Below are 24,523 nucleotides of genomic sequence, written 5' to 3'. Positions count from 1 at the left end.
CCATAACTTGGTTATAGTAAATACGGCTACTATAAAAATAGGCATGCATAGAGCCCTTTAAATTAGTGTCTTTGCAACTTTGGGTAGATACCTAAGTATGGAATAACTGACTCATTGGTAAATTTACTTTCAGTGTTTTGAGAAACCTCTGTACTGATTCACATTTGGGGTAGACTAGTCTAAGTTTTCACCAATGGTAGATAAATTTTTGTTTCTCCAAATCCTTACCAAAACTTGTCCTTGGTGTTTTTGATTTGGGCTGTACTCACCAGGATGAGGACAGCCTCATTGTGGTTTTGATTTGCATTTTCCTGATGTTTAATTTCTCCACTTTAAAGTTATTTTCTCTATCTCCTCTCTCCTTTCCAGCTGCATTCTTTGAGAAAAAGATCTATGCTTTTCTTCCTTTGGTTTTGTTAAACTCAACAAGGAAGGGAGACCAGCCTCGAAATTTTCCTGAGTAGAAAAATGCAGTCTAGTTAGACAAAAGTATAACTTATTTTGTAAGATTAACTTGACCTGGGTCATTTCTCCTTTATACTCTTTATACATAAACAAAGCTTAAATTATTTCCCAGGGCTGATAGGAGGTAATGACTAAAAAGTCTACTGTTATAACCAATCCCCTTGAGAATAGGTCTCTTACTATATAAGTTGTTTTATAACAATACATCCCTCAGCTTCAGTCCATGTTTTGATCTGAGTGACTTGGGTGTGCAAACTGTCTTTTTGGCTTCCACACAATAAACTCTTACCAGTTACTACTCTGGTAATTCATTGGTTTTACTTCTGTTATTTATGTGACTTTGACAGTTTTAGGATAAGCAAAATAACCTATTCAAGGAATTATCTAGCTTTTCACATCAACAGGCAGGCTTTGCACTTTCAGCTGCTGGTGTCAGGAGGATAAACAATGTACATTCCACCCTATCTTTTGGAGTCTCGCTGTCCTCACCTATAAAGTGGGTGTTGCTGGTGCTTCACTCTTAGGTATGTAGTGAGTAGAAAGCCTCCAGTTGTCACTATCAGTTCCCTTTGCCTCTCTATTTTGGCTTACCAAAACGAGGGGATGGGGTTAGACAGGGGCAGAGACCAGTCTAGGGTCTCAAGTCCAGACTAATCCCGCCCAGGCCAAACCCTTAACCACTCCGTACCAGCTTCTTCCATGCTGGGCGGGCAGCGAGTTGCACTTCCTCCCTCCACAAACACCTCGCACTTGGCAGAGCTGTGCAGGACGGCACCAACGGTGGTCAGGCTGCACAGTGCCAGTCGCCTGGCCTGCGGGACGGGGTGATGAGCCTAACCCCAGCCCCCCGCTTTTCCAAGCCCATTCTGACCGAGCCCCCTCCTGGCCCGCCGACCACGGGTGTGCAGCCCCAGGTGAGAAAGAGACGTCTCTGTCTCTGCACCTTTCCCGCCACCTCTTCCTTATTTCACGCCTTCCAGGCTCCGCCATTCGTGTCTCCTTCCGAGTGTGAGTCCCCTGCCTCGGGGCGCCCACTCCGGCGCTTGCTGGGCGCTTTTTCTTGGGCTGATCCTCCCACTTCGATCGCTCTGCTTGCGCGCCACGGGTCCGTTCCGGTTCTTGCCGGAGATCAGCCTTTCCAGTTTGCCCTCTTTTCTGCCTGGCTGCCCTTGTTGTCTCCTCCCTCTTTTCTCGGTCTTTGTTTTAGCTGCTCTTTGCGAGTCTCCTCTCCCAGTCTCCCTACTAGTTCTAGCCCGCCGCCTCGCGCTGTACCCCCTCCCTTGCCTCCACCCACCTCGGGCAGCCGGCGTAGCTGTCATTCTTCACCACCTCCCTACCCCCCTGCACCAGCTCCAGCCTGCCCCTGTCCTCAGCCTGGGTCCTGACCACCTGACCTGCCTGCTTGCCCCTACCCAGGGCTTAATGAGAGGAGTTGGAAGGGTGGTTGTGGTGTAGGATCCGGAAAAGGCTAGCACGCTCTGGGAATAGAACATTCTAATTTCTCCAGGGTTAAGTTGTAGGAAGACTTGTAAGAAGAGAAAGCAGAGCCAGTAGTGGGGAGACTGTGTCTCTTTCCGCAGGTTGGGGATAACACCTTGTTTTCTGTTGTTGACAAAGTCACCTGCTCAATGGCAGGGCGGCCCTAGGTGCTCAATAAATATTTGAATGAATTACCAGCCACTAGAGGTAGTCAGCTTAGGTGCCTGAACCAGGTGGGGCCATACTGACTTTCAGCAGAATACTAAGTGCTCCTGTAGATATTTATTGAGTGTCCAGGGTCCAGGGCTTGCTGAGCTCCTTACTAGATACTGGTGCATAAAAATGAACGTGGGATAGTTTTTACTTAAGAACCTCACTGTTGGGGGCAACTGTTAAAAGAAATGAAGTTACAGGAGCAGTGATTACCATGACAGTGGAAGTTCAGGACCCTCTGGATCAAAAGGAGACAACCCATCCAGAAAGACTCCTGGAGTAATTAACTCAGAGAATGAGTGAGCAGCCTAACTGATGGGAGAGTGGGTGGCAAATGCTTGAAGTCCATGGGGGGAAGGGGGGCGGGGACAGCCTGCTCTAGGAGGGTAGGGGAGAGGGAGCTGCAGGCTGATCTGGCAGTTGATTGCCAGGTTTGCCAAGGGCCTTGGAAACCTTGGTAAGGAAAGAAAAGTAGGGTCACTGAAGTTTAATGCTGGGGGTTACCAAATCAGTTGTGTACTAAGAAAAACGACTTTGGTTTTAGAGAAGAGATTGGATTGGGAGAGGGCTCTCTACCAGCAGGGAACCATGGGAAACAACCAGGGTGCATTTAGAATCACCAGTGATTGATTACCTGTTTTGGGGAGGTTGCAGACAAGCTCAAAATGCAAGAACATAGCTGGGTTTCTGGCACTGACAATTGAGATAGGAACCAATGGGGAAAGTCACCTCATGGTAGGGAAAGCTCTTGAGGGGTTTGGGTTCTATATGAATCAGGATGTCCCTCCACTGATGCCATTAGGGTGACCTAAAGAAATGTATGGATATTTGGCAGAGGATTTGCAGATATCTGGTAAGCCCCAGCATTAAATTCTTCAGTGACCTTACATTTCTTTCCAGATAAACCGTAGACTCCTTAACAAAGTTTACAAGCCTTGACAAACCTGGCGATCAACTGCCATGATGGCATGCTGTTCCCTCACTCCTAGCTAGCTACCTAGAGCAGACTAAGCCTGAGTGACAGCTGGACCTACCTCTTCATCCTGTGTTCTCAAAGCTCTGCCTATGCTCTCAGAAAGGATTGCTGAAGTCCATGTTCTTTCAGCCAGTTGTACTCAAAGAGTCTAGGATGGGTTTTCCCACGAAAGAATGCTTTGGTAGGGTGACTAATAGAGAAGGAAGGGAAGAGGGGCCACGAAGAAGGGCAGATGGCCCAGAAGAGGAATGGAAAAGACGTCTTATCGGTTAAAAATACATATTGCAATAAAATGGAATTGAATTAAAAACATATATTGTAGTATTTATGGATAGGGTAGGAAGTTTGGGATTTTCAAAGCGGTTGGGTGTTTTGGAGGAAAAGAGGGACAGAATTAGGAAACTTAACAGGTTCAAGGTCTTATTTGGGAGAAATGAAGTTGAGGATGTCAGAGATGGAGATGTTTTATAAAGTGTCTGGAAATGAGCTTCAGAAAAGACATTTGCAATCAGATTAGATTCATTAGACTTTCAGAGCCAATGAATTAGCTTTGAAAGACTAGATTAGCCTTCTCTTCCTCTGTTTTGCTTCCCTATTTCATCAATGACTCAGCTTAGCTCCAGAGAGAGAATTGAGCTGCCTCAGGCATGCAGGTGATTACTGGCAGAAATAGGGCAGGAAGCTGGAGGAGTGAGGACAGCCACACTCCAGAGTCGGACTGGTGTAGGCCTGAACCCTGCTGTTCCTTTTTCACTTCCTAGCTGTGTGATCCTTCCTTCTGGGCTTTCTCCTCCTGTGATATGGTGATATTAACAGTAACTGTGAGTACAGGAGTGATGACAACACAGTGGGTCTATTAAAGGGTTGAAGTTTGCAACTTTGCATTTACCTGCCTGTCTTACAGAGCCACTCAGGCCTAAGCAGCAGCTTTGCCATGGGCCTTGAGATTTATGGGAGAAAGAAGGAGCCACTAGTTCTGGGCATAATCTCTCTTGGCTGTATTGTTTGGCTGCTGTCAGAATGCATCCTCTCTTCTTCCCTCCAGCCAGCTCTGCTGTCCCCAGTAGGAGCTGTTACCATGGCAACTCAGTTCTCCCAACAGTTTGGCTGTCTTTGGCTTTCTTAAACCCAGTGCTTTAATTCAGAGGCAGGTCTGCTGACAAGTTGAGAATGTGGTCACAACTAAATCAGACTGAAAGACATCCCTGAGACCTCACCCTATCCCTGGCCCCACACTGACCTGTGGTAAGGTTCTGGTGTTAGAAATCCAGGCTTCCCTCTAACACTGCACAGATCTCTTCTGCAGCAGCAGCCATCACATCCCCTAGGAAACCTCCCCTGACAGCCTCCAACACACATCCACAAAAAGAGGTGAACCCTCCTACTTTTGAGTCTTTCCTCCCAGCATCCACACATTTAAGCCATCTGTTTCCTTCTCTCCCTGTGAGCTCTTCAGTGCTGGAACTGTAACTGTATTCATCTGTTCAGCATGAGATTTGAATGGAATGGGTCCTCCCTACATTTTGTTGAATGAATAACTAGAAAGGGGTGAAAAGTGCAAGTATTTGAAGGGTGAAAATTCAGTTATATAACAACTATGAGTACATGCATGGGGTTAAATTGGACATGGAATCAACTCACATCATCATTGAATAGCTGGTTGATCATTGTCAACTTACTCCATCTCCTTAAGCCCTAACAACTTCATCTGTAAAGGATGTTTGTGAGCCTTGAGTTAGAGATCACGTAAGACACTTAGCACAGTTCCAGGCTGAGGGAGGGCGGGCTTCCTGTGCTCCTCACTGTGCCCCAGGTGTTTGACATAAAGCAGGCACAGACATTTTATTGAATGAGTGAATTTTAAATGATGATCATTGTTCTGGAAGCTGGTTTGGGAGGATAACAACTGGTGTATCCCTCACATGCAATAATCACTATACGATCTTGGACAGGTGTGTGTGGCAACACTTAGTATTTTCCTACTGGTCTGTGTTCCCACTGGCTGTGGGTATCTCCAGGCAGGCACTGCGTGGATCTCCCTCACATCATTAGGGCTCAGCCAAGGTTTGGTGTGGAGAAGAGGCCCCAAGAATCCTGCTGAACAGCTAAACCTAGCTTACATTGGCACTGAATTTACAGTTTGAGGCAGTTACACCCACTGTATCTGACATCACCACCAAGGATAGTCTGTTCTTTACTCCCCATGGCCCATATAGTTCGAAGAATCATTCATTAAACAAATTCCACTTGTTAATCAAAGTCACTGCTTCTCAAAAGTTCTGATTTATATAAAATAAGAATATTTGTGTCCCACTCCCAGCACAGGATGTAGACCTAAGAAAAGCTTCCCAAATGAACACATGTATGGCTTCTTTAGCCTTTCTGAAAGGTTGACAATGGACAACCCCTCTCCGCTTCTCCTTTGTTCTTCTACTCTTCTTCTTCCTCCTTCCCTCTCCTCCACTTTCTCCTTTTTATTCTACTTTAGATCACAGCATCCCGTTGGGAACGCCTGACTTCACCACAGCTTCATACCCCTATCTATTAAATGAGAAACCAGAGGGAGAGAAAAGTTCTTGCCAAAGGCCCCTGGGATTTACTCTTCCACAGCAGCCTCCTCTACTAATATTCTGTGACCTCAGCAAGAAAGTTAAAATGCCTAATAGGTTATTCTTTTTTTTTTCTTTTAAGACTTATTTACTTAGACATACAGAATTGGGGTACAGGCCAGAGGTGCAGGGGCGGTGAGAAGATTCATCAGAGACAGAGTGGGGAGCAGAACAGGCAGATGGACGAAGCACACTGCTGAGGGGAGCAGCAGGCGGGACAAGAGAGGTCTGCCGCGCCATATGGGTCAGCTCTGGGGCTGAGGATCGAACTTGCACTGAAGCGCTGTGGTACCTTGCAGTGCTGCGCTTTAACCTGCTGTGCCACCAGGGAGGGCCTTAATAGGTGTTCTTAATAGCAAACTGGAATATGTTTCTTTCTTCTTGTCTGGACCTATCAAGCATAAATATAAATCCCTTTATGAAGCGGGCCCTGCCTGTAGTAAGCCTACATTCTGTCCTGGGTTAGTTTGTGGATGAAAATACGTCACGAGCTCCCTGGAGGTGGCGCTATTGGTTCACTTTGTCTGTTGTGCTCCAGATACCAACTGTAACTCCCGTCGTGCAGCTGAACGTAGGGGGCGCTGTCTATACTACCTCCATTGGCACACTGACAAAACTCCCGGGATCCAAGTTGGCAGAGATGTTCTCCAGGTCTCACAAGGATGCCGAGGGCCGCTTCTTCTTCGATCGCCCCGGCACCTATTTCGGACCCATCCTGGACTACCTGCGTTCAGAGCAGCTGCCCACGCAGCACATCCCAGAGGTGTACCGTGAGGCTCAATTCTACGAAATTAAGCCTTTGGTCAAGCTCCTGGAGGACACGCCGCAGATCTTTGGTGAGCAGGTGGCTCGGAAGCAATTCTTGCTGAGGGTGCCTGGTTACAGCGAGAACCTGGAGCTCATGGTTCGCCTAGCGCGTGCCGAGGCCATGGCTGCACGCAGCTCCAGTGTGATCGTGTGCGTGGTACGCACCGATGAAGATGCAGCGTACTGCACCGACACTTTGCGCGTCCTGGAGGAAAACAAGAGGTCTGTCATCAAGTTCGGGCCCTGGAAGGCGGCCCCAGAGATCACAGACCTCTTGGACTGTGTGGTGATGGACATTGCAGCGCAGGGCTATCAAGTGTCCCGTGGGCCCTGCACTGAGAAGGCAGTGCGGGGCAAGGCTTTCAATTACTTTTTTACATTCCTCTTCACCTGGTGGTGATCCCCAGGGGCAGGAACTGTTTGTTATGGGTCCTGGTGGGGCTTATGAAATTAAAAGTTGCTTTTTAAAACATTTTAATTTTAATTTTTTTTTTCAATTTCTTTTATTTGTGCATACAGAACTGGGTTACAGGTCAGAGGTGGGTGTGTGCGTGTGAGAGGATTCACCAGAGACAGTGGGGAGCAGAATAGGCAGATGTACTAAAATACACTGCTGAGGGGAGTAGCAGGCAGGTCAGGAGAGGTCACCTATCTGACTGGGGATTGAATTTGTGCTGCAGTGGTTGCAAAAGCTTCATAGTGTTGTGCTTTAACCAGTTGAGCCACCAGGGAGAGCCCAATTTTCCTTCAATTTCAATAACAAACATCAGTTTCTGAGATGACTTAAGAGATTCGTCCCCAAATATCTCTCCCTTGAGGACTCTCCACTCATTGCCACCGATTCCACTGTATTTGCCCTAGTGACGTGCAACTGCTCTTTCTTTCTCCTGTATCTGCCAGATCCTTAAGATCAAAAGTCAGAATGAAGTGAGTTGGAATATTTCAACAATGCTTTGGTTGGAAATGCAGGATGCCAACAGGAAAATAACAGATACCATGAATCTTGGTAGTTTCACCTCACAAACTAGATGTATCCAGCTTCAGCTTGTGGTCCAATCCTCCAGACTTTGGGGTGTGTCTTCATTAGGGAAATACCAAATTGGTACCTACAGTAGATGCCAATCAGATCTCCTTTCCCAGATCTTGACTGTGTCAGCTACTAAAGTTCCATAGTTGGTCTTTTTTCCAGAGCAGTAGTTCTCAAAGTGTGAACCCTAGACTAGCAGTATCAGCAACCCCTGGGGACTCATTAGAACTATAAGGCTTCTTACCCCCACATCAGACCAACTGAATTGGAAACTCTGGGGGTTAGCCCAGCAGTCTGCTTTAATAAACTCTCTGGATATTTCTGACACACTCAAATTTTGAGAACCTGCTCTAGAAAAAATTACCATCCCATTTGTGTGGACATCCAGGAGACTGACTCCTGACCTCAAGGAAGAATCAACTGGTGCAGTTTCTGTTTCAGAGCTCCTGGTATGATGAGGTGCAGTTAGACCTCATTTTACACCAAGTTCGTTCTTGTTTCGCATTCTTTCTCTGACCTACCCTAATTTACTCACACCCTTTCCCTTGAAAGCACATCTTCTAAAAGCTATTTACCCAAGAAACTAAGGTTCTACTTCTCAATCTAAGACATGACATGTCTCTAAAGAGGTCACTTGTAGATGTTCACCTTTCTCCAAGGCCAGGTCTAGGCTAAATGTGCCCCTTCCTGCCAAGCCAACTAGTAGTTTTTCTGGAACTGAAGGTCAGGATTTAAGGAATTAACACTAAATCAGTAAGTTTCAAATTTAGAAATAAAATTGTTTACAATAGTCATATTCAGAGAACATTATAACAATAACTTCATCTGGTTGTACATTTTTTTCCTTATCTTCAAAGCTATTTTGTTTCTTTTTTTAAAGATCTGTTTATTTATGTGTACAGAACTGGGATGCAGGCCAGAGGTATAGGGGGAGGTGAAAGGAGTCACCAGAGACAGAGTGGGGAGCAGAACAGTGGATCTACTGAAATACACTGTTGCGAGGAGTAGTGGGCAGAACAGGAGGTTTGCTGCCCCATGTGGGTCAGCTGCCTGGGTGGGGATGGAATTTGTGCTGTAGGGTGAAAATATTTGTCCCCTGTATGCAGTTTGACTCACTCAATAAGAATTAAATTTCCTTTGGTTTCTGAGTGTACCAAACTCCTTCCTCCAGTCATGTATCTAATAATAATGATGATAATATTTAGACAGAGTTAAACATCAAAATGAGGACACATTGTAAAACTGCGGTTTGCCAGTTGTTCATATGTGGACTGGGCACAGCAGTTCATGTCGTCACACTTCAGTTTTGCTCCTTGCATATTGCTTTTGTCATTTAATATGTCTTCAATAAAACTGGCCTATACTTTGCATTGAAATTAAAAGTTCTTACGTATGCAGAAAGGCAGAAATACAAGATTGTGATACAGGCTGTAAATCTAGGGCTAAGTATATTTAAAAGAACTTTTTTAGTAAGTATATGTAAAAATCTAGGCAATAAGAAACCATTGTCTTTAATTTCAGCATTTCCCTTTAATGTTATATAAAATAACGGCTTGCTTTATAATTGCTGGCAGCTAGATTTCACAGACTATGGTAACCATAATAGTGCTAACAGTTAGTTATTGAAGGCACAGTTGTTAAGTGCCTTTCACTTCACTCCATATTTCCATATATGATAATCTCTGGCCTATCTTTCTTAAGAATTCATTATTTAAAGACTTCACTAAAATAATTTCCTCTCTATAAACTCCTGAGGCATCCAGAAGACATTAGGCTTTTTTGAACATTTTTCTCTTAACAAGCATACTCTGTTAACCCTCTAACAACGTAGATGATTCTCTTTCCAGTTAAGACCATGGCACTCTGAAGGTGCTTTTTTTTTTCTTTTGCATATAATCAGGCTGTATCTACCACAACCCCATGCCTTTTCTAAGCATTCCACAGTGATTCCTAATAAGGAATGAAACAACGAACAGCTAAAGTTTAGTGTAGGGCATGAAACATGACTTTGGATTTATTAATATGTGAACTACACTTTGCAAGGTGCCGTTGTCCGGTTAGTTGTTATGTGGATATTTGTGTTGTAGCTACTTGTTCATTAAGTGACACAGTTTAAACTTGGTTGGCCTTTGGTCTTAGGATTCGTTTCATTCTATCATATTTACCAGAGAATTCCTTAAAAGATGGGTAGCTTCTGAAAATGAGTAAGGTGGGCAGGAACGTGGCGCTAGACTTGATTAAAAACAGAGCTCAGAGAAGCCCAAGCAGCACACACGGTGAACAGCGAAGGACGACAGGAACTTCAGTTGAGCTGCTTTTCCTCACCTTACCAATCAAAAATCCTTCCGCACCTCCAGGTTTTGCCTCTAGTAAAGGAAAGACCCGCCTCTGCCCTTTGCCTTGTACTATCTCCCTCCCTTCCCTGTGTTCCGCGCCAGTCTTTCGGCCACTCTGAGACCACTGGCAAGTCCCCGAAAGCTCCTATTGGCTTGTCCAACTCTCAGCTTCGTCTCCTCCCACCGGAGATCCCGCCCCCACCCTCTAGAGGCCCCGCCCCCTCGCGCTACGCTCTCGTTTTCCTTCCCCCCCGGCGCACGAGGCGTAGGTCACCAAATACGGCCGTACCGAGGCAGGGCAGTAGAGTAGCAGGAAGCGGCCTCTCTTTCCCTTGATCCCTGCAGCCTTGTGGGACTGTGGCGGGCTCCACCCAGCTAAACACGTTTTCCGTATCCCTCCACCCGCCCCCCGTCACCCCTCCACCTCCCTGGTCGAGTACGGAAGCTGACAGGGTCCGCGGGCAGCCATGGCGGCGCACCTTAAGAAGCGGGTGTACGAGGAATTCACTAAGGTGGTGCAGGTAAGCTCTGGAAGGAAAGGTCCCAAGACCCATCTGCGGTGGGGAAGTTTATCCAAGTCCCAGGGACTTTGCCAAAGCCAGGCGCCACAGACTATTGAGTGCCTAGTACTTTGATAGACTGAGACTACTTTAGTGGGCGTGTTCTTTTGCTGCAACTGTTGTCATTTTTAATATGTGCAGTCTGACACTGTTAATTTTTTTTTTTAGAACACGAAGATAGCGATTTGCAACTAACGAAAATATGCGTTATCTCATTTTGTTCGAGTTGCATTAGCATCCTCATTTTGTAGATGTGGGCTAGGGAAAGAAACAGCATAGCTGTGATTATAGTACATACAGAAAAATGATTGCTTTGACAATTCAGGTCGTCCCTTCGCTTTTATTGCTCCTTTTTGTAAAGCCTTTTTTTTTCTTTTCTCCTCCAGCTGAATAACTTGTCACTCCCATTCTTTTTTTGTTTCATGGGAACACTTTTGTAGCATGTACCCATGGTCTGTAGGGAAGTTTATTTGCTCCTAATTCTCATTTTTCTTAAAATAACCTTAAGATTTAACCTTGACCCTCTCGTTTCTTTTGGGTGTGTGAAATTCGCTTTCTTAAACTTCTGAGTGAATCAAGGTGTCTGAGGAAAGTTTTTTTTTTTTTTTTCCAACTTTACAGTACTGCCTCTTCTGTGGCTTACTTCTGGGATTTCTCAGTTGTTTAACTTGCCACTTAAGAGAATTGTAGAATGTACATAACATACATGTACCATTTAACCATTTAAACCATCTTAAGTGCACAGTTCACTGGCTTTTAAGTCCATTCACTGTGTAGTGTCTCTTTTTTCCCCTCGATATCTATTTCCATTTCCCAAGACTGCATGCCACTCCCCAAGCATGGCTTGTGCTTGCAGTTCTCCAGACATTTGTCATAGAACATGTTAATTTGTCTCTTTTTGTTTTCTATCTGATGAAATTCTACTTTTGCTTGAAAATCCAGTTGAAACCTCAGCAAGTGTTTAATCTCTTCCTCTCCTTTTTTAGCACTTTTTTTTTGAAGATTTATTTATTTATACATACAAGATCTAGGGTACAGGCCAGAGGTGCAGGGGGTGAGAGAACTCACCAGAGACAGAATGGGGAGCAGAACAGAGACATCCGCTGAAACACACTGCTGAGGGGAGCCACAGGCGAGACAAGAAAGGTCTGTCTCACCATGTGGGTCACCTCACTGGCTGGGGATTGAACTCATGCTGCAGTGGTGGCAGATAGCTTCATAGCCCTGTGCTTACCCCTTTACACCACCAGGGAGGCCCCTTGAGCACTCTTTTGTACTCACCTATTTATTGTGCTTAAAACTTAGTGGTACTGTGATGACTAGTCTTTCCACTAGTTTGGACTCCTATATCACTTTTGTGTCCCCTGGATAGACCACAGTGCAGACTTAGTAAAATGTCATTAATAGTTGAATAATAGCAGATAATGTCCCTCTTGCATAGTTGCTAAGAATAAAACTGTTTGACCTAGCTGCAGTCTAGACTGAATTTGTGTGTAATAAGCTGGAAATAGGTAAGGATTTTAAGGAAAGAATTCATTTATTCATTATGTTCTATATGAATGATTATAATAGGGTGATGAAAGAGCCTAGTGTTTCTTTTCTTTTTCCTCTACTGTGAAGATGAGGAGGAAGAGAGAACTGATATATATATCTTGTGCTTATTTGGGGTATGTGTGATCAAGATATTACACTTTATTCCTGTTTTGTTGAAGGTTTCCCCTAGAAGTATGTAATTATTGTCCTCTGACTTCAAAAACCTTTGTTTTTTCTTTTTATCATGTCATACTATATCCTTGTGTAGATGAACACTAATCTCTTCTCTATACATGTGTAAATTTATAAGAAATTGAATGCTGATGGTATAAAAATGATGCATCAGATGTTAAGGAAAATTAGTGATTACATTAATCTGTGAGTCCCTCTATTATATCCACTCTGGAGTAACAGATGTCCTTTCTCATGAACTTTTTTGCACCATTATATGCAATGAATATACTTAGAATGGTTTAGTTATAAGTCATTCTTAGAAGAATTAGAAGTCATTCAAATAATTTTACATGTTCTATGGTTCAACTCAAGATCCTTGTTTGAGAAAGCCTGGTTTTAAGTGTCATTTCTATTTCACATATGAGAAAACTTAAGTATCATGAGCAGCAGAGTTGGAACTCACAGAAAATTTCTAATTCCTGAAGTTTCATAATTGAATCAGTTATTTAGTAAATATTTGTAAATGTGGACATATGGCAGTGTATTCCACACATCCCACCTCTCCCCAATACTAACCATTTAAAAGCAGAATGATTTGGGTGAAAAAAGTCATCTGGAGTGAGGGGATGATTTTTTTCCCTCAGTGTCAACTGCACACAGTTCCCTTCAGTTCTAGTTTTCTCAGAAGGGAAACTGAGCTTGGTAAGTGCCTCAGCAGTATGAATCTATTTATAGAATTGAGATTTCTCTTCTGGTAAAGAATGGAGCAGATCCATTGTGTCCTGTTAACCCTAAAGTTAAAACAGTCCTAGAAGCAGACAAAATATTACTGGACCTGTGTTACAGAAAAAGAAATTGAGACTTGGAGAAATTAAATGACTTACCCAGTTGTGGGAACTAGTAAAAAGTAAAATTGTGATTCATAATCTTGTACCTCCAATTCAGTGCTTTTTCCACTTAATGACACTCATTTTTCCTAAGACTAGTTTTGTTGGCTAAACTCATTATTTGGTATAAGGGAAATTTATTTCTATCAAACTAGGTAAAGATAAATTTGCAGACTCTGTGTTTTCAAGTCTTTTTTACCCTCTTGCAGCAACAACAGGAGGAAATTGCTACTAAGAAGCTCCGATTGACAAAACCAAGTAAATCTGCAGCTCTTCACATAGATCTGTGTAAAGCTACCTCCCCTGCAGATGCTTTGCAGTACCTACTCCAGTTTGCCAGGAAGCCTGTTGAGGCAGAAAGTGTGGAGGGAGTAGTCAGAATTCTCTTGGAACATTATTATAAGGTAAGAAGTTATTGAGAACTTGATGGTAGTATGTATGACTTTATCATATCTTCAGGATAGGTTAAGATTATGTAATTAAATAGGTGTTCATTCAGCAAGCTTTCATTGAGTGTCTTCCATATGGCATGTACTGTGGATAAAGATAAAAAAGTTCCAAATTTTCACCACAGTAACTTAAAGTACAGATGTAAATAAGGTCTATTGTATTGCTGAGAGTGCTGTGAGTACAAAATGTACAGGAGGATTACAGAGGAGGTGTTCTTTTCACTTACCACTACCTGCTTTTTTATAATTGTTCCCAAAGTGTGTTTTCTTTTTTAAAGATTTATTTATTTATGCATACAGAACTGGGATACAGGCTAGATGTGCAGGGGTGAGAGGATTCACCAGAGACAGAGTGGGGAGCAGAATAGGCAGATTAATGAAGTACACTGCTGAGAGGAGCAGTGGGTGGGACAGGAGAGATCTGTCATGCCATGTGGGTCATCTTCCTGTCTGGGGATTGAACTAGTGCTGAAGGAGCTGCTGCTTGCTTCATAGTCCTGCACTTTAACCTGTTGCCAACCAGCAGGGAGGGATCCCTGTCAAAATGTGTTTTCAGAGCTATTCTGAAATATAGTTCTCTAAATGGAAAATGAAATTCACAAGTGTTTATTTTCACTTTATCTAAATGACATCTGAAATGAAAGAATAAATAATTTTTAAATAGTGGAATCATTGATGGATTACACTTTTAAATTTAATATGAAAATTATTTTTAAACCTACAGAAAGGTAGAGATAATACCGTAATGAGCTGCTGAATATCATCATTGGTTTTAAATTTCTAATGTGTTTCTAAATTTGCTCCTTTTTTATTTTTTCCTGAGTTTTTTTTTTTTGCATTGTCTTATTCCCCCAAACAATAAATATTCCAAAAAAGGGATGTCTTTTTTAAAACATTTATTATTTTTTTTGAGATGTTATTGAAATACAACATTATGTTTATTTCCCTGTGTCCATAGCCTCTCTAGCACTTGTTATTTCTTGTCTTTTTGATACTAGCTTTTCCAATGAGTGGTTTTGATTTGTATTCCCCTGATGATTAATTAGGTTTTCATGTACCTGTAGGTATCTCTATGTCTTTTTTGGGGGAAATGTGTATTGTCCTCTACACAATTTTAAAATTGAATTGTTTTCCTGCTATTGAGTGGTTGGAATTCTTCATCTGTTTTAAACATTAACTCTTTGTCAGATATACTACTTGCATTTATTTTTCTTCTAGCTCATAGGTTATCTTTTCATTTTGTTAATGGTTTTCTTTGTTGTGCAAAAGTTTTCTAGTTTAATGTAGTTGCACTTGTTACAATCTCCAAAATACCACAAGATCTATGTCACGGCACTTGCCATCTTTTTATTCCCTGGCAATTTTACTGTTTTGGGTCTTACATTCGAGTCTTTAATCCTTTTTGAGTTAGTTTTTGTGTATGGTGTAAAATAGTGGCCCAGTTTCATTCTTTTGCATGTGGCTATCCAGTTTTCCTATTACTGAACAAACTGTCCTTTTCTCACTCTTTTTTGGACACCTTTGTCATAAATTAATTGACCATATATATGTATTTCTTTCTGGATTCTGGATTCTTTTCCATTGATCTGTGTGTCTATTTTTATTACAGTACCATACTGTTAGAGTACTATAACTTTGTGATATAGTTTGAAATCTGGGAGTATGATGCTCGCAGTTTTGTTCTTTCTTGGCACATTTCTTTTATATATATATATATATATATATATATGTTTATTTTTACATCATTTTGTGCATTTTTCCATCACATTTGCAATCCTCTTGGGCTTCCCATCACCAGATCACTTATGCGCCATCACCATAGTCAAGTGCATTTCCCTCCCGCCACTGTTTTTGATCCCATTCCCCACTCCACTCCCACAAAATGTCTCTGGTATATAGCTGTTCATCATTACCATTATTTTCTTGCCTGTTCCATTATATCCCTGCTATTCTTGCTATGAGAGAAACCATCAGTGTTTTCCCTTTTCTTTCTGGCTTATTTCACTAAGCATGATCTTTTCCAGTTCCATCCATGCTTTCTTTCTTTTTTTTTTAATGTTTAGAGTAATGGATTTACTTCTTTTTTTATAATATAACCTATTTTTACATCATTTTGTACACTTTTTTGTTTTTATCTCAATTGTAATCCCTGTGGGCTTCCCATCACCGAATCACCCGTGTGCCATCACCATAGTCCCGTGCACTTCCCTCCCCACCCCCCACCCCCGTTTTTGATATCATTCCCCACTCCACCCCCACAAAATGTCTCTGGTATATGGCTGTTCATTAGCTTTCTTTCTTTTTTTAAAGATTTATTTATTTATGCATACAGAACTGGGGTACAAGCCAGAGGTGCAGGTGCAGTGAGAGGATTCACCAGAGTGGGGAGCAGAACAGGCAGATCGATGAAGTACACTGCTGAGGGGAGAAGCGGGTGGGTCAGGAGAGGTCTGCTGCTGGGTAACCTGTGGGGCTGGGAATGGAACTCCTACTGAAGCAGCTGTGGCTCGCTTGCAGTGCTGTACTTTAGCCCACTGCATTACCAGGGAGGGCCAGTTTTGTAAGATGTCTTGTTTTATGTGTTTGTTTACTTCCTTGGGGATTAAGTTGTTCCTCTACCCCCCTGTATTAACTGTGATTTGGAATTGTATCTATTGGTTTTGTTAGGTTGAGATTAAGTGCATTTTTGCCAGTTTTAGGAATATTTTATAGATGATAATTTGTACTTCATATTGCACTTATCAGGATGCATGTAATGTCTTTAAATATTTTACATAAGACATAAAACATTCTCTCCTTTATATATATAATATTCTAGCATAATTAAGGTGCTTCTAGTTTTCTAAAGGCTGTTTCCTCACCTGGGAGGAGGAGATTCCCCTCTCCATGCCACTGCCCTATGGCTTAGTCTGCCTTTTTCTCTGCAAACTGTACACCATCCTCAGCCTTTCCACTTACTTCCGCTTCAAACACTTTCCTCAGATGTTTGTTCCATATTTTAGTCATGTCTTTGCTCAAAGACCACTTTCTTGTTACAGCCTTCTTTTATCTTTCTATTTAAAATTGGAACTTTCTTCCTAACACCAGCATCTCCTAACCCCCTTCCTTAATTTTGTTTTCTCCATAGCACTTACCATCCTCTAAAAGTCTATTTAATTTTTTCGTTTATTTTGTCCTTTGTCCATTTCCCTTTAATAGAATGTAAACTTCTTAAGCAAGGATTTTTATTGTGTAAATTATGACACTGCATCTGCAGCACCAAGGACAGCTCCTGGAAAATAAATATTTGTTGAATGAATGAATTGGTGCTTTTGTGACATTTTTTACCCAGATAACAACTACTATTGTATAGCAGGCATTGTTCTGGGCATCAGACAGTGTCCTGTTAGCACACATTAGCTCTTAGATTGTCATATGTGTCTACCTCCTTCAGATTTTGAGACTCTTAAATTCAGAGATGACAAATCTGTTAATTATTCCAGTATCTGGCAATGCCTGTGGAACATTCTAGGGGATTTAGTGTAAAACAAGAGAGAAACCACAGCATCTGTTTTTGAGACATTTTCAGTTTCTTAGTGATCTTTTTTTTTTTTTAATTTTAAAAAAAGATTTATTTATTTATGCATATAAGAACTGGGGTCTAGGCCAAAGGTGCAGAGATGATTCACCAGAGACAGGGTGGAGAACAGAAAAAGTGGATCTGCTGAAATACACTGCTAAGGGAAGCAGTGAGCAAAACTGGAGAGGTCTGCTGCACCATGTGGGTCAGCTCCTTGACTGGGGGTCAGACTCAGGCCTTAGAGGTGGGCTTTCATGGTGATAGTGCTGAGGCTTAGTCCCTAGACTACCAGGAAGGACCCAACAATTATTTCACAGCCAAACTTATTTCATTCCTTTCCCTCCTGAAATCTTCCCCACACAGTCTACTTCCACTACCCTTACCCTCTGTACCAGATTCTTGTGAAACAAATATCTAGCATCATAACATTTTTTTTTAAAAGATTTATTTATTTGTACATACAGAACTGGGGTACAGGCCAGAGACTCAGAGGTGGCAAAAGACTTCACCAGAGACAGAGTGGTGAGCAGAACAGGCAGATCGACGAAGTACACTGCTGAGGGGAGCAGCGGGCGGGTCAGGAGAGGTCTGCCACGCCATGTGGTCACCTCCGGGGCAGGCGGGAATCGAACTCATGCGGAAGTGGTTTCAGCTTCTTAGTGCAGTGCTTTAACCTGCTGCGCCACCAGGGAGGGCCTAGCATCATAACATTTTATTTCAAAGTTTCAGTTCTCTCTCTAAGTGTTAAAAATTTAAAATATATAATCATATAGCCATTATCATGTCTAAAAATAAAACTGAACCTAAATATTCTGTTGTCAGATCTCAAGTTCTTTAACAAGGGTATGCTGCTTACGTTATTCTAGAATATCTAGACACAGAGGAAATGAGAAGGGATGTCAAATGAGTCCAGTTTTAGATTTATGACCTTAGTGTTTTTCATCCTTTCATTGAGAATGTGGTATCTTGTATTTTAGTCAACAAAGTACTTTAAATTATGCTTTTCTCCAATTTTTTCCTGTGAGTAGGCAGGAGTATCTAAAGTAGGGGGGCTGTTCACTTATACTACTGTGATAGGCACTCTGGAGGATATAGAACTGTGGTCATGTGTACCCTTTAGGAGCTAGCTGTATAGTTAGTAGAACAAATAATATACATAGTATGTAGATTCTAAGGAATTCTATAGTTGTTTATTTGTTTATTTTTCCCACTTTCTCAAAACATTCTAAATACGAATTCTGTGCTAGACTTTGTTCTTCACTTGGTGATACAGAGATGAATAATGTGGTCTTTAATCTTAGTCTAGTTGGGTAGATAAGACAATAAATAGATAATAACAGTACTGTGTTATAGATACTGTGAAATCTGGGCAGGTTATGATGTCATCTCAAAGAAGCAGGTGACTGTCTACTTGGGAGCAGGGACCCAAAATGATGTTGTGTTGGCCCTGACTGAAGACCATTGGTTACCCTGTAGCTGTTAGCTTCAAGCAGAGGCTCAAAGGATTGTCTTCCTGTGATCTACTGGCTGTTCTGAAAACCCAGCAGAGAATGGCTAGTTGTTTTTTTTTTTAAAGATTTATTTATTTATGCATACAGAACCATGGTATAGGCCAGAGGTGCAGGGGCAGTGAGAGGATTCACCAGAGACAGAGTAGGGAGCAGAACAGGCCAATTGACGAAGTACACTGCTGAGAGGAGCAGTGGGTAGTTCAGGAGAGTACTGCAGTGCCACATGGGTCACCTCCCTGGCTGGGAATTGAACTCATGCTGAAATGGCTTTAGCTTCTTAGTACTGTGCTTTAACCTGCTGTACCACCAGGGAGCACCAGTGAATGACTATTTCACATGCAAGAAACAGCCCAAAAATCTCCTTTTGGGACATCCTCAGTACAAGTAATGGCTTCTGACCAAAGGACAGAGATGAAGATAGTTAGGTATAGAGAAAAGCAACTGGCCAGTTATTTCTGCTATCTTGTTTGATGTCTTTTATGGGCTTTTGTAAGTCAGGCCTGTGCTTTCCTCCACAGTGAATGAATATGTAAGTAAAAGCAAACAAACAAAAAGATATTGTAGAGTAGTAGTGATTTCTTTTTTTAAATTAGTTTTTCTTATTGAACCTTTATTTATTTTTATTTTTTTTTTAAAGATTTATTTATTTATGCATACAGAACTGGGGTACAGGCCAGAGGCTCAGGGGCGGTGAGAGGCTTCACCAGAGACAGAGCGGGGAGCAGAACCAGAACAGTCAGATCGACGAAGTACACTGCTGAGGGGAGCAGCGGGCGGGTCAGGAGAGGTCTGCCACGTTATGTGGTCACCTCCAGGGCAGGCAGGAATTGAGCTCATGCAGAAGTGGTTTCAGCTTCTTAGTGCAGTGCTTTAACCCACTGCGCCACCAGGGAGGGCCTGAGTAGTAGTGATTTTTAAAAACAGATTTTTGTTCTATGGAAAACAGGAGACAAGACATCTTAGAAAGAAGGGGCACTGTGAGCAAAGGCATAGAGATGTAAAATTATCACATTAGATGAAATGCAAATTGTTTGGCTGGTGTAGGTGTGGATTGAGAACTCGAGACTTCCTTAAGAGATAAGGCAGAAAAGATTGAAAAGGTCTAATGCTAATGTGTATTATATTCTCCCTTATGGGTTTTTGTTTTAGACATGCCACTGTGGGGACAGTATGGAAGATGAAGGAATTGGATAAGGACAACACGGGGGTTAGTATGATCAGTCAGGAGATTTGAATATGTCTCCAGAAAGGCAATGAAAACTTCATCTGCAGTAGTTTTAGTGGTGGGAAGAGTAGTTAGCAGAGAGGGCTTCCCTGGAGGCCATTTGTTTTTTAAGTTTAGGTCTGAAGGAAGTGAAGCATACATCACTTAGTAGAAATGGTACTAGGGGATTATTTAAGAAAGTACAACTTGAGTAGAATACTCAATAAAGATTAGTAGGTCAGATGCTCTCTTACTCTTTTTTTGTCCCATTCTTGTCTACCTCTTGTCTGCTGTTCTTTCTGTAACTCTCCTGTGTTTGGAGAACTGTCACTTCATTCCAGACCATTGTCCTCTGTCACTGCAAAATTAAGGTAATTGTTTCTGAAAAATAGTGGATTCTGGGGTATTATTTCAATGACTGAAGTTCTTTAAAGAAGAGTTTTCATTTATATTCAAAACTGAATTATCTCCCTGTATTCCCCTTATCTTTTATTCTACCTTATTAATCTTAGGAGATGGTACCACCATCAGTAGTGACTCTCAAATCAGAACTTTGAAAGACGCTTTAGACCACCGTCATCCTTTCCTCTTCCCATAGCCCCTTCTTTTACAGATCTTACTCATTTGACTTCCTCAATATCTTGTGGGTCCATCTGCCTTTCTGTTTCTAATATTACCTCCATAATTCAAATAGATTTCATTATGAAATATAACATTAAAAATGCTAGAAAAAATTTCTACAGCTTTTTGACCTATCATGTCCTTACAATATGTAACTGCCATCCAAGTTATGAAATGAAATATTTTCAGTCTCCCACTCAAACCCCTCCCTATATAGGACTACTCCCTTACCCAAAGATAACCATCACCATCCTGACTTTTATTGTATTACCATTTAAACCTGCACACCTATGTATATTTTTTCCCTATTGATTAGCTTCATATAATTAGAGAACCCAGTATGTATCTTTTTATGTGTGGCTTTTGTCCAAAAGTCTGTGAGATTTATCCATGTTTACTGTAATTATATTCACTCATTTTTTACGCAGTGTAAGAATTCATTGTTGACTACACTATAATTTATTTATCCATTTTATTATTGAACATTTAAATTATCTCCATTTTTAAGCAATTTACACTCCTCTTAGCATTGTCTGAGAGTTCCAGTTGCTGTACATACTTACCAACAGTTGGAATTGTCAATCTTTAAAATTTTATAACCTTGACTTGCATTTCTTGGGTTACTAATAAAGTATAGCAACTTTAATATGTTTAATTGGCCATTTGCAGATTATATTGGGTAATATCTATTTATGTCTCTTGCTTCTTTTTTAGTTTTTTCCCCCTCTTATTTTGTAGATATTCTTTATATTCTGAATACAAGTTCTTTGATGGTTACATGTTTTCTCCTTTTTTAGCTCCTTAATGGTGTGTTTTAATGAAAAGAGTTTCTTAATGTAACCCAATTTGAAAATCTTTTTGTTTATGGTTCTTGGCTTCTTTGTCTGCATAAGAAGAGTTTACCTATCCTTAGCTTATTAAGAGATTTTGCTATATCTTTATCAGAAGCTTTATTACTTGCCTTTCACACATAGACTTGATTTGTATGTGTATGTTGCTTAAGTGTATGAAAATCTGATTGTTCCAGCATCATTTGTTGAAAAGATTTCCATTCCCCACTGCAATGCAGTACACCTTTGTGGTTAAAATAAAAAACAAAAAATCTGGGTATGTTTCAGGGCTTTCTGCTCTATTTCATTAAGTCTAGTTGTCTATTCCTATGCCAATATCATGCTGTTTCAGCATAGCATTATAATAAATCTTGCTATCTGGCAGAAGGGCTCTCCCACCTTGTTCTTCTTTAAGATCTTAGAAGCATATTAAGTCTCTGTACCTTCATTTACTGTGCTTTTCCTCATAACCTCCCTTACTGACTTTCTGTTCCCTCTACCTCCAAAGTCTTTCTGTCTCAGTTAAGCTATTTAAGATGGTGTGTGAAGCTACCTACATGGGCAAGCTACTAAGTCATGTTGGGTCTTTCCCATGTCTAGAGGAAGTGTGCATGTTATTAAACGTACTATTTTAGTTTTTTCATATAACAAAAGTCTGTTATTCTTGATCTTTTGATTTCTTTGTAAGTTTTGAAATTAGCTTATGAAACTGCCCCAAACAAAAAAATTCTTAGAATTTTGATTAGGGTTGCATTAACAGTAGTTCAGATGTAGTTTGGGGAATTGACATTTTTTTTTTTTAAAGATGTATTTATTTATGCATACAGAACTGGGGTACAGGCCAGAGATGCGGAGGGTGAGAGGCTTCACCAGAGACAGAGCGGGGAGCAGAACAGGCAGATCGATGAAGTCCACCGCTGAGGGGAGCAGCGGGCGGGTCAGGAGAGGTCTGCCGCGCCATGTGGTCACCTCCGGGGCAGGCGGGAGTCAAACTCATGCGGAAGCCGTCTTAGATTCTCAGTGCTGTGCTTTAACCCGCTGCGCCACCAGGGAGGGCCGACATTTTATAATATTGAGTCTTTCAATCTATGAACATCCTTACTATTTTAAAACTTTTATTGTTTAATGCATTGAGGTTTTAAGCCAATACCACTTTTTTTTTTCTTTAAGAATTTGCTGTTCTGACAAGTTTTGGAAATAGCTAGTTCCTCCTGTAAGACTTTGTTATTTAGGAGAGATAGGAGACCTAGCTCCTGATTTCTATGTCATTTGGGTTTCAGAGTTTTCGGTTCTCAGCCAGTCTTGGAGCTCAGTTCAAGGTTAGCTGATAAGTTTTGCTGGTAGTGTCTGTAAAAGCAAGTCTCAAAGAGGAAGTTAGATAAGTACCCCCCTCCACCTTTTTTTTCCCTTTGTTTTACTCCCTGTTCCTGAAAGCAATTTAAGCCTTTAGATTTGGTAACACTAATACTTGTTTTATTATCAGTGACTTGGTACCTTCATCAGAAAGATTCTTGGCCATTATTCAGCTTTTGCTAGTCTCATTTTCTCCCTGCTCTCTTTTTGGGACTCTAATTACATATATAATAAATCATTTCATTTTATTCTGTTCTTTTCTCTTCTGAATTTTTATTCTTTTGTCTTCTTTTACTTCATTCTGGACCTGTCTCCCAGATCAATAATTTTCTTTCACCTTGTCTAAAATACTGTTAAATACTGTTAAACCTATCTTTTGGTTCTTAATTCTTCTATTGCTTTTTCTCATTTGTAAACACTTTCTAAATAGACAGTTCTGGTGAAAGGCTCAATATTCTCTCCTCTCCCTGAATAGTGAATAGAATTATTTTAGAGGCAGTGTCTGATAACTGTAGAAAATGGAGTCCCTATGGGTATGTCTAACCTTGTTTATTCATGTTATCTGAGCTAGTGTGCTTTGTTCTTCATTGTACTAGACAGTGTATTTATAAAATTGTAAAAATAACTTGAGACTTAAGATGATTAACTTTTGTCCAGAAAGGACTTGTTTCTATCTAGTAACCCAGAGAAACTTTATTCTCATTTCAGGAAGTGAAAGGATTCATAGCTGAGCTGCAGTTTCTACCAAAGTCTGTATTTTTATTTCACTTTTACTTTTATTGCTGTAGGCTTTTGGCATCCTAATCCAGGGTGATATTGGCAACCCTTGCCCACACTCCTAAATTCACTTTACACTCTAATCATTGCCTTCCTGGCTTCACCAGGTTGTCAGAAGCACAGCTTACTTTGTTTCCCAGGCATTTATCTCTTCATCCTAGTTGGCAGAAATTCTAAGAAAAAGTAGCCCCAAATTCTTAGAAAACCTTCTTGGATCTTTGACCTTTCTCACCTGCATCGTTATTTTAATTTTTTATCCTCTGCTTTGTGTGTGTGTACTTTCAAGCACACACAAATATATGCACACAGATACACACATATGTGCATATATGCATACATGTTTGCATATACACATTTATACTTCTTTCTTTTCTGGTGTTCACTGTCCTTTTTCCTTTTTTTTTTTAAGATTTATTTATTTATGCATACAGAACTGGGGTACAGGCCAAAGGTGCAGGGGGTAGTGAAAGGATTCACTGGAGACAGAGTGGGGAGCAGAACAATTAGAGTTAAGAGTTACAAAGTATACTTCTGAGGGGAACAGCAGGTGAGACAGGAGAGGTCTGCCACACCATGTGGGTCACCTCCCTGACTGGGTATCAGACTCGTGCTGAAGTGGCTGTGGCCAGCTTCTTACTATGCTTTTTAATCTGTTGCGCTACCAGGGAGGGCCCAAGATATTTTTTAAAAATAATATAATAGTTTGTTTTAAAATCATTTTGTGCATTTTCCCATCTCCGTTGTAATCCCCTTGGGCTTCCCATCACCAAATCACCCATGTGCCATCACCATAGTCCAGTGCATTTCCCTCCCCCCACTGTTTTTGATCCCATTCCCCACTCTACCCCCCCAAAAATGTCCCTGGTATACAGCTGTTCATTATTATTATTATTTTCTCACCAGGTCTATTATAGTCCTGCTATGAGAGAAACCATCTGGTATTTTTCCTTTTCCTTCTGGCTTATTTCACTAAGCATGATCTTTTCCAGCTCCACCCAGGTTGCTGCAAAAGGCATACGTTTATCTTTTTTGATTGCTAAATAATATTCCATTGTGTATATGTACCACATCTGTGTTTTTTTTTAAAGATTTATTTATTTATGCATACAGAACTGGGGTACAGGCCAGAGATGCGGAGGGTGAGAGGATTCAC

General features: G+C 41.2%; 2 protein-coding genes across 2 annotated transcripts in view; both read left to right on the top strand.

Annotated features, from left to right (window-relative positions):
* Window positions 1-1,230: 1,230 nt before the first annotated feature.
* KCTD14 (potassium channel tetramerization domain containing 14) lies at window positions 1,231-7,015 on the top strand. The gene is made up of 2 exons (XM_012725261.1): window positions 1,231-1,379; window positions 6,281-7,015. The coding sequence occupies exons 1-2, from the start codon at window positions 1,293-1,295 to the stop codon at window positions 6,947-6,949; spliced, it is 756 nt and encodes a 251-aa protein (XP_012580715.1). The 5' UTR covers window positions 1,231-1,292; the 3' UTR covers window positions 6,950-7,015.
* A 3,167-nt stretch (window positions 7,016-10,182) lies between these two features.
* INTS4 (integrator complex subunit 4) overlaps window positions 10,183-24,523 on the top strand; it is a 118,847-nt gene continuing 104,506 nt past the window's right edge. Inside the window, exons 1-2 of the mRNA XM_004683237.2 lie at window positions 10,183-10,433; window positions 13,276-13,470. Of these exons, the coding sequence (XP_004683294.1) occupies window positions 10,380-10,433; window positions 13,276-13,470 (249 nt within the window). The 5' untranslated portion in view covers window positions 10,183-10,379. The remainder of the gene's footprint in view (window positions 10,434-13,275; window positions 13,471-24,523) is intronic.

This window comes from Condylura cristata, unplaced genomic scaffold, assembly GCF_000260355.1.
Source record: "Condylura cristata isolate star-nosed mole 26May11 unplaced genomic scaffold, ConCri1.0 scaffold00015, whole genome shotgun sequence".
Taxonomy (NCBI): Eukaryota; Metazoa; Chordata; class Mammalia; order Eulipotyphla; family Talpidae; genus Condylura; species Condylura cristata.
Note: the sequence above shows the minus strand (reverse complement) of the source record. Positions and strands in the feature narration are given on the sequence as shown.